The 11,115-nt window shown below is 40.8% G+C and overlaps 1 protein-coding gene across 2 annotated transcripts; it reads left to right on the top strand.

Moving 5' to 3' along the window:
* Positions 1-280: 280 nt before the first annotated feature.
* pih1d1 (PIH1 domain containing 1) lies at positions 281-6,433 on the top strand. 2 transcript variants are annotated; one of them, XM_060892318.1, is made up of 10 exons: positions 281-710; positions 1,444-1,501; positions 1,896-2,084; positions 2,852-2,913; positions 3,146-3,227; positions 4,072-4,168; positions 4,793-4,813; positions 4,933-5,011; positions 5,265-5,408; positions 6,353-6,433. In XM_060892318.1, exons 1-10 carry the CDS (start codon positions 645-647, stop codon positions 6,386-6,388), a joined length of 834 nt encoding a protein of 277 aa, XP_060748301.1. In that variant the 5' UTR covers positions 281-644; the 3' UTR covers positions 6,389-6,433. The 2 variants fall into 2 exon arrangements, with proteins under 2 accessions (XP_060748301.1, XP_060748302.1); XM_060892319.1 differs by lacking the exon at positions 4,793-4,813.
* The last annotated feature ends 4,682 nt before the right edge of the window (positions 6,434-11,115 follow it).

The following is an 11,115-nucleotide window of genomic DNA, read 5'->3' as shown; positions in this document are numbered from 1 at the left end:
ATATATCTCATTGTATTGTTGGTTTATGGCATTCATAAATAAATAAATAAATAAATAAATAAATAAATAAATAAATAAATAAATAAAAATTACCGATGGAAAGGCAAACCGGTTCTTAGAAGGTTCGCCAGTGGAACCAACTTTGAACCAGCACCAGGTTCTTTCTGGTGGAAAAGGTGTAGCGAGAGAGAGAGAGAGAGAGAGAGAGAGAGAGAGAGAGAGAGAGAGAGAGAGAGAGAGATACCCCGAAACTTTTATTTTGAAAACCGGAAGTTGTTGTTGAGTGTCTGGTTGTGTTAGTTTTGTAAGTGTGCACCGTAAACACCGCACCAGAGGAGTGAGAGAGAGTTTAAACACAACACAGAGTCGGTTTGTGGTGATTTACTGTAATCTTTCTCAGTTCTCCGTCAACATGCGACACTTTCATCCAAAAATAAATGAATTTAAAGTGATTAGCTAGGCTGCTAACTGAGGACCCATATGATAAGTGGTCGTGTTCAGATGGATGAGGATTTATAATTAAGATCGTTGTGTATAAAATAAAGTTTATTTTACTAGCGTTACTAACTTTACTAGCTTTACTAGTGTTACTAGCTTTACTAGCTTTTTTACTAGCTAGGCTGTGTGCCTCTGCCGGCGTTGCCATGGAAACCGACAGGTCACTGCTCCAAGCTGGACTGGAGGAAGAGGAGCTTTATAACATGCTGCAGGTGGTTATTAACATTCATCACAGATTATAACACACTGACACAGTCATTAAAGTTCCCTGATCTCAGGTTATTAACGCTCATCCTGGGTGTGGTTGTTGCTGCAGGTTTATTTCTGAAATTCCTGGGATTTTCACCCAAAGCTTTCTCTAGAGTTTACACAGAATGGTGTGAAAATCTGTCCAAACCCATTCAGTGACTGTTAGATCTTCATGAGGAAACTGCTTGTAGGTTCAGAGTCCTGCTCTTAGCTGATAGGAGAGGAACCTGATGTGGTCTTCTGCTGCTGTAGCTGATCCACCTGAAGGTTTGATGTGTTGTGCTGCTGAGATGCTTTTCTGCTCACCACCAACTCTACAGTGATTATTTGAGTTACTACAGACTTCCTGTCAGCTCAGAGTCTGATCTTAACTTTCTCTTCAACAAACCATGTCCTCATGCAGAACTTTCGCTCACTGGATTTGTTTACTTGTTTTTTTTTCTGTGAACTCTGTGAAAATCCCAGAGATCAGCAGCAGTCTCTGAAATACTCAAACTGACCTGAACAGCCACGACATATCATCATCACTGAGATTTTTCTCCAGTCTGATGTTTGATGGTTTAACTGAAGTGCTCACCTGAAGAGCGAGTGTGTGTGTGTGTGTGTGTGTGTGTGAGAGAGAGAGAGAGACTGAAATGTGATCAGTGAAATGTTGGATTTTATGTGATTATTAAATTGTGTGTCTTTTATTTTTAGACTGTGAGCCAAACTCCGACTGACAATATGACTTCAAAATCCATCCGGCCCCAGCCAGGTTTGTGTGTGTGTGTTTTGGGCGGGGGGTTGTTAGTTAGTTAGTTAGTTAGTTAGTTAGTTAACTGTACCTTTATAGGTAGCTTAAGTTCAGGTATCAAAAGGATAAAATCTCAATGTTAAGTTCTGAATTGAAGTCTAAATGTTTTGTACTTTTTTACTTTTTAGATTTTAGAGGAATGTTGTGTTTCTGAGTCAGAAGGTGTTTAACGAGCCTCTTTAATTAAACAGGTCCCTCAGAGGTGTATTTTCACATCCAGGCCTTTCCTATTTAATTATTTAAAAAGTATTAGCCTTTTACAAGAACATTAAATGTGTGGGGCTGAGATCAGGTGTTAAGGTGTGTGTTGTGTTTGTGTACTGAAGGTGTTTAATGTGTTTCTGCTCGTCCACAGGTCTTTGTGTAAAGACTTTCTCTTTACCAGACAAGCAGAAAGTGTTTGTGAATATCTGTAAGTCAGCTGATGTCCCGCCCCCTCCACCCATTTCCCATGATGCACTGGTGGATCTGTTGGACTCAGATGATCCTACAGGATATAAGGTTCCTATGAGTCTTGGTGAGGCTCACGCTGAAATGGACAACAGTGAGTGTTACACACACACACACACACACACACACATTCAAATACTTAAACTCATATATATACACACACACAAATTCTCAGACTCTTACATACACACACACACTCAAATACATACACTTATTCTCACGCTCACTCATACTCACAAACATGCACACACATTCAAATATTCACACTCACACACACTCAAATACTCACACACACACACGGACACAGACACACATTCAAATACTCACACTCATACATACACACACACTCAAATGCTCTCACACACACACACATACTCACACTCACTCAAATACTCACCCACATTCACTCAAATACTCATACACACACACTTAATCACACACACCACACTCAAATTCTCACTCACACACACACACACTTACTCAAACACTCACACACACCCAACTACTCGCACTCACACACCTACATACACTCACACACACTCACACTAAAATACTCACACTCATACACACAAACACAAACCACACTAAAATACCCACACACACACAAAATACTCACACTCATACACTCACACACACACACACACACACACACACACACACACACCACACTAACTCTGATCTACTTTAGAAGCTTCACTGTGGTTCTGCGGTAGGAGGATGTTATATTCTGATGAATCTTACTGTACCAGTATTAACTAAAACAGGATTAACATACAGGAGCTGATTGTTTGTGTAATGGTGCAGTAAAACTTTCTCATTTATTTCAGCAAATATTGTGCTGTGTTCTTTTTTTTTTTTAAGGTTCAAACAGTTGCACGGTTTACGATGTTGTCATTAATGAGGAGTTCTTCCAGAAATGTCAGGTGTGTTAATTACAACAACAACAACAATAATAATGAATAATAATAATAACAATAATAATTAATAATAATAATAACAATAATAATAATCATTATTATTGTTATTATTATTATTATTATTATTATTATTAATAACAACAACAATAATAATAATAATCATAATTATAATAATAATAATAATAACAATAATAATAATAATTAATAATAATAATAGTCGTATATGTTTGTGTTCCAGAAAGAGTCCTTGTTCCAGCAGTTTGTGATTGCAGTGTCACTGGAGGGTCTGGAGAATAAATACAAGCTGCAGTTGAACCGAGGTCTCACACACACTCACGCACACACACAAACTCATACGGCAGTAAACTATGTAAATAAGAAGAGTATAAAATCTAAATAAAATGTTAAGTAGCTGCAAAGGTAAGTAAAGTTGTTGGAGTGCAGTTGATGACTATAAGGAACTCAATGTGGGAAATGTGAAGAGCTTCTGACCTCCAGCACAATCTCCTTAGTCCTGGGCACATTGAGCTGCAGGTTGTTACACACCAGACTACAGCAGAGTAGTTTCTGTAGATGACGTGTGCTTCAGTTCAGAGGTCTGCAGTGGGAACACAAAAGGGCATAGAACTGTTCCTTGTGGAGCTTTTGTGTTTCTCACCAGCTTTCTCACAGTCCCACAGACCATCAAACTGGGGTCTAACTGTCAGGTAGTCAGTAATCTCAGGTTGTGGTGGTGTTCACCTGCATCACCTTAAGCTTTTACCCAAGGTAGAAGGATGTGGTGGGACTGGAAAAGTTAAAGAACACGAGCCCATGCAGTGCTGCTGAATTGTCCAGGAGAGACTGAGCTCTCTGTAGCAGACAGAAGCGTCATCTCCACTGACTTGGTGTTGATATGAGAACTGCACAGGGTTCAGAAGTTAGCCAACATTAGGTCACAGAAGGCAAGAACTAATTTCTCCAGGTTCTTTGTCACGTGGGAAGTTAAAGCAACAGGTTTATCAGTCACTCTTTCTTTCTAGGTTTATTATTACTAGCTCACACTAACGCTGATTTTATTTATTTAGTGTAGCTTGTCTCTAAAACGCACCCCTGTCTTTGTGTTTATCTCAGTGTGGTATAAAAGGTGCTTTACTGAATAACAATCTTGTTTTTCACCTTTAGACATAAAGATTTTGAAAAACAGGAAGTTCATGGGCTCACTTTTGGAGCAGAACATTCGCAAGAAAAGCAAGCCGTTCATCCAGGAGATCAAGTCAAAGTATGTCTGTGTTCTACATGTATTATACACTCTTCTGCAACAGCAACGTCACGTCGGTAGTGTTTGATCTCTACAGTTGGGTTTGAGATCAGAAGATAAAGCTTTTCCTGCTTTGGTGGTATTTGTTTGTGGGAGTTCCCCCTTCAGTCTCCTCACAGTTAGATTGGCAGCATTTCTGTGTAAACTGTCAGACATCTGAATTCATCCTCCTGCTTCCATCATCACCTAAATGTCTTTAGTGTGTAGAAAAAAACAACAGAATTTAGCAACTTTAGTAGTTTGCTTTTATACTTTAAAAGGGACAATATATTCACCTCCTGCAGTAAACACCTTAATTCTCTTTAATATCTTTTATCCTCTTTTATTTACCTCTTCCTGTTGTTGTGTCTGAATGTAGTCTGAGTTTGAGTTTCTCTTTTAACTAAAATTAACTAAGAATATATTCACTGATCACTGACCTGTGTGTATGTGGAGTGTGTGGATAATTATTGATTTAATTATTGTAACTGTGTGTGTGTTCTGTTGCACTCTGGTGTTTAGTGTGTTTAATAGGACTGTGAACTTTATACAATTATTATACATGACTGTGATCACTGAGTAACTTTGCTGTTGTTTCCTGTACAGTGAGATTCAGTCCACAGTGAGGTGAGTGTGTGTTTGTGTGTGTGTGTGAGTGTGTGTGAGTGTGTGTTTGTGTGTGTGTGTGTGTGTGTGTGTAAAAATACATTTGTTGGACATTGTTGTAAATTGAAATTTGTTCTCAGGCCTCAGGTGTGTTTAGTGGTGGAGCCCCCTGTTGGTCAGGTGGAGTACTTGATTGCAGAGGTGCAGCTGCCTGGGGTGGTAAGTGACTGCAGCTCCATACTGAACACATATTAAACACACACTGTCTGAATCTGCATCTCTCTCACTTTCTCTGTCTCTCCCCTTTTGTCTGCTTGTCTCTACTTCTGTTTGTCCCTGTGTGTCTCTATCTCCTCTGACGATCTCACTTCCTGTCTGTCTCTATCTCACTTCCTGTCTGTCTCTATCTCTCTTCCTGTCTGTCTCTATCTCTCTTCCTGTCTGTCTCTATCTCTCTTCCTGTCTGTCTCAGTCATCTGTTCGCTCTTTGCTGCTGGATTTAGGAGAGGACCGGTTGGTATTAAACACTCGTCCATCTCTTTTTCACCTGGACATTTTCCTCCCCTTCCTCATCAACCACGAGAACAGTGGAGCTCAGTACAACACAGACACACAGGTAACACACACACACACACACAGGTAATACACACAAACACACACAGGTAAAACACACACAAACACACACATTTTTGAAAGCCAATGTTGACATATAAAATCACCAAAACAAACACGCCCCTAACCCAAACGGGTCCCACCCCTGTATCGATAGCTCCGCCCACACATACATACGTAACCCAGGCAACTAACAGAAAGAAACGTGTCTTTATCATAGCTGAAGTGAAGAACAATACGATTGTAGATAAACAAACAAGTAAAAATGACACACAAGCATAATCATGTAAAGGACAAAGACATATATTAGTTCTGTGTAACAAAACAAAACCAACGTTACTCACCTATCGAGAAGGAAAAAAGCGCCTCGGCGTCTTAAGTAAAGTTGGTCACATATTCACAGATTGGAGTTTCCTGAGTCAATAACTCCTGAGCTAAACGCTGTTACTACACAAAACACGGTTGTAGCTGCGTCTCTACATTACTACGATAGAAAAGAGGTGTTATTTGTGTAGTAACAGTGTTTAGCTCAGGAGTTATTGACTCAGGAAACTCCAATCTGTGAATATGTGACCAACTTCCTGCTCCTTCAGTTCTCTCCAGCGCTGGAAAGCTGATCCTATATTAACACGTCCTACTTCTTACCTTATCGTAAGACTTTCTTCTTTTTCTTTCTTTGTTTTTATCCTCCATGTCAATGTTAAATCCGCTTTCTGCTAATGTCACACATGCGCACTGAACACTCTGCCCATATTGATAAGACACGCCCCTTTCTGCTCATTGGCTACACGTTTGTTTTGATTTTTGTTTATTATCGGCCCGACTCGGTTTTCTGAAGCATTTCTCAGAATTCGGGACCCTGCCTTTAAGGAAATGTCTAAAAATGAGACACATTAGAAACATCAGTGATATTTTTGCATCATTTTCTGTTTTTCTTTTCTTTTTCAGGTCCTCACAGTGACCATGCCAGTGATCTCTTCTTAAAGCCACCATCATAGTTATTTCCAATAAAATTATTGTATAATGAAAGTGAACATTCTGTTTGCAATTAATTTAATCCTCTGTACAACAGGACCATTACAGGATGATAAACACAACACTTATAACACATTATAACACCTGTTATAACACCTAGGGTTAAGGTGTGGTTAGGAGTGAGTTAGTGAGATGTTGCTGTTTTAGATACTTTATGATTGATCCCAAACCTTATCTTATAATAGCTCTGTTTATCCTGATACTCCTGAAGGCTCTGTCACTCTTCCTGTGTGTTGAGCATTGAGTGTGAATGGTGTTAGGATCAGGACTAACACCATGAGGAGACAAATTATTATAGTGTCTATAAGAATGTGCTTGAGACGAGATGGTGAGACTCAAGCCTAAGAAACACAGATCTTAGTGAGGTTCTCGTGACCAGGAGATGATCAGGTGTTATAATGTAGCCAGTGATTTATTTGGTTTGGTGTTTAATTGTGATTATAAATGTTTAATATAACGAATGATCGAGGCTTGTCCTCTCTATTGTTTCACGACGAGCGTTGGGTCCCTGTTGTACAGCAGCACAAACAACTGACTACCAGTGTGCTGTTTTCTCAAAACTTTAGTGATGAGTGTTCAGGGTGGAGTTTGTCTGGTGTCACTGTTTAAACACACTGTGTTTATTACACATTGACGTTGCAGTGCTGATATAATCTGAGCACAACTGAGAATGTGGAGTTTCCTGACGAGCAAAAAACCTCATCAATGAGAAGAAAGTGGACTTTGTTTTAACTTAAGAAAATAAACCTGTTCTCTTCTGGGAGACGGTGTTACAGGACAGTTTGATTATAAATGATTACTCATCCACACTAGATATTTATTATATACCTCAGGATGTCTGACTGGATCTCCTGCTCCTGCTGCCTTGCTGGAACATTCCAGAACGTGTTCACACTCATAGTGCACATGACCCTGTCACACTTGCCTAATAATTACTCTTCCATGTTCAACACCCCAGAAATAAATGATTAGATTATGTCATTATAATAAAGAGATTAGAATAAGGAGACATGTTTAGATGAGTAAACTTGCCAAAGCCGTTCTTATGGAATTTTATTATTTTACTTTTTTACAAAAGACTTCTTTAGTTAAATTGTGTATCACAGTAAAGCACAAAGAATAGTTTTCTTCACATATCCCAGTTTTTTACACAGCTGTGGTCAGAGGTCAGGGGTTACGACGTTACACAATAAACCTCCAGCCTTCTGATATTGAATATGAGCCTTTAACCATTGAGTCTGGAGCGAGTGTGAGCACAATCCCAGGGATGGACCTCAGATCCTCCCACACAGAGACTCTTACTCTCCTCTACTCACAACTTTAACTGAAGATTTCAGCAGTGTTTCATTTCAGATAAAGGTTTAATAACAGAGCCGAGCATCTGCATTTAAAGTTTCTTTTCTGTAGACCATTTAGACAGTTAAGGTGATTTCACTATAACTAATAAAATCTATATTCTTCTCATATTTTAGCTGATTCTTCGTGTGCTATATTCCTGTATATATTTATATGTTAGATTACTGGATGTCTTTTCATTTTCTTTATGGAGGTAATTCAGTGCCTGGTTTGTGGAAACAGTTGTTCTTAAACCCCAGCTCTATTTTTGTCCTTGTGTCACTGTCCTATGTTTTATCCCTGTGTTTGGTGAATGAGGTCAGTGCTGCTGTCTCTCTGTAATCCTCAGTGCTAGTCATCTTTCTGTCCCGGCTGCTGTGTTAATCCGCCTGTGGCCGTGTGCCGTAGCTGCTGTTACCTCAGCATGTATAAAAAGACCCCCATTGTTCCCCACAACAATTTCTGCACCTCCACAGAGTGTGTATGTGTTTGTGTCTCATCCACAGCAACATCCTCCACAGCTTACTAAGGTAAAACCTTCTCTCTCTCTCTCTCTCTCTCTCTCTCTCTCTCTCTCTCTTTCTCTTTCTCTCTCCACATCACACTGTCTAATCTCTAATTTCTGGTCTGTATCTAATGTAATTTTTAATTAGTTTATCATTTTCTAATATATAAACCATCTTGATTTGTGAATCAGATCTCTCTGTATCAAAAGATCACTCACTCATTTTCATTATTAAATGAGAAAGGAAAGATGGAGTAAATGTGTGTGGAATGTGAAAAATAATACACATGTTCTTCTGCCAGTTTAATAGAAATTTATATGGCAAAGGTAAATACACTGTGCTCCTGACCATCATACCCATGTGTGTGTGCTAGACCACGTGTGTGTGCTAGTCTCAGACCTACACTACTACTACAGCCAGACGTGTGCTAATCATTACCATGAAATCTCACACACACACACACACACACACACACACACACACACACACACACACACACACTAGATGTTGGATTGTGTGTGTGGGGATTAGTGATCATTCAGCTACAACAGCACTAGTGAGATCAGACTCTGATGTTGGTGATGGTGGTCTGGGGTTCAGTCGGTGTTCAGTGGGGTTGAGTCAAAGCTCTGTGCAGGACACTCGAGTTCTTCACTTCAACCTTCACATCCACACCATGTCTTCATGGAGCTTCTTTGTGCACAGAGACATTGCCATGATGGAGCAGGGTTTAGTTCCAGTGAAGTGAGACTGTAACAGCAGCACTGATGTTTTGTACAACTGTGAGAGATTGTGCAAACATTTTGTGAAAAAAACACATATGGATGTGATGGTCAGGGGGCACATACTTATGGAGTGTGAGAGTGTGTGTAATGATTTTGTTGTTAGTTTACTGTTGGGTCACTGAATTCATTTCCATGGTAATGATATTGTGCTGTGAAACATAGCAGCTGTCATCTTCTGCCCTTGACTGAAGTGAACCTTTAGCTTTTTTCTCACAGGATCTTCACACATCCACAGATAGAAACATGATGATGTTCTCACACTCAGTCCATCATATCATCATCATCTCCAGTGTGACCATGTGACCTAAACACTACATTGAGATTATGGTGCTACATTAATAAAGGACTTTATTAAACACACACTCATTTCATGACCCCTACCTGCAGGTCAAACTGCTGCTGTGTTTGATTTTTCTGCACAAGCATTTGTTATGTGTTAATGGTGTTTAAACATCTCTCCTCTTTCTAGTAAATATAGTGTAAGTGTAGTATAAACTTACTTATGACTCTATAACAGACATGTGGACGTCACAATGGTACTAAAAGAGAGCAGCAGTGGTGACAGGGACATGATCACAAACAGCTCTTTACTGAGACCTGGATCAGTGTGTTGAAGGCTGGAGAATGTGGATTAAGGGTGATGAAAACTATGTGCTTCATAAATACTGAGTGTGACACACTGGCTATAAATTGTTCCAGCTGACACACACAGGATCGTTACTGGACACACTTCTGTATGGCAACAGCACAGATATTTAACACACATTTTATTATTTTGTGTAAATCTTTTTAAAACTGAGGCAGAAATGACAGAAAAAATTCTGCAAACCTTTTGCTTACCGACTCGTGACCTTTTCCTAATTAGGATAAGAGATTAAACTAAAACATTTAGAGCAGGGAGCAGACCGTCGTCCTGCAGTGAAACAGAGCCGAGTTCAAAGGGAGATGCCTATAAAAATAAAACGATTAGGAAACAAAAGGAAGAGGAGAAACTAGAGAAAGTGTGAGACACCGAATCTCAGTCTGTTCCTGCTGCCTGCACATTGTCACCTGTTCACACGTCAATCTGTCCTGAAGCAGCTGTCACACATCGGCTGGCACTCACGGAGGCTGTCGTGGGGTATCACCTCACTGACTCCACCCATCACTGACACATCACCTCACTGACTCCACCCATCACTGACACATCACCTCACTGACTCCACCCATCACTGACACATCACCTCACTGGCTCCACCCATCACTGACACATCACCTCACTGACTCCACCCATCACTGACACATCACCTCACTGACTCCACCCATCACTGACACATCACCTCACTGACTCCACCCATCACTGACACATCACCTCACTGACTCCACCCTTCACTGACACATCACCTCACTGAATCCACCCATCACTGACACATCACCTCACTGACTCCACCCATCACTGACACATCACCTCACTGACTCCACCCATCACTGACACATCACCTCGCTGACTCCACCCATCACTGACACATCACCTCGCTGACTCCACCCATCACTGACACATCACCTCGCTGACTCCACCCATCACTGACACATCACCTCACTGGCTCCACCCATCACTGACACATCACCTCGCTGACTCCACCCATCACTGACACATCACCTCACTGACTCCACCCATCACTGACACATCACCTCGCTGGCTCCACCCATCACTGACACCTCACTGACTCCACCCATCACTGACACATCACTGACTCCACCCATCACTGACACATCACCTCACCGACTCCACTCATCACTGACACCTCACTGACTCCACCCATCACTGACACATCACTGACTCCACCCATCACTGACACACCACCTCACCGACTCCACCCATCACTGACACCTCACTGACTCCACCCATCACTGACACATCACCTCACCGACTCCACTCATCACTGACACTTCACCTCACTGACTCCCCCATCACTGACACATCACCTCACTGACTCCACCCATCACTGACACCTCACTGACTCCACCCATCCCTGACACCTCACTGACTCCACCCATCACTGACACCTCA

Source organism: Tachysurus vachellii, chromosome 18 (genome assembly GCF_030014155.1).
Source record: "Tachysurus vachellii isolate PV-2020 chromosome 18, HZAU_Pvac_v1, whole genome shotgun sequence".
NCBI lineage: Eukaryota > Metazoa > Chordata > Actinopteri > Siluriformes > Bagridae > Tachysurus > Tachysurus vachellii.
This window is presented reverse-complemented; position numbering and strand designations above follow the sequence as displayed.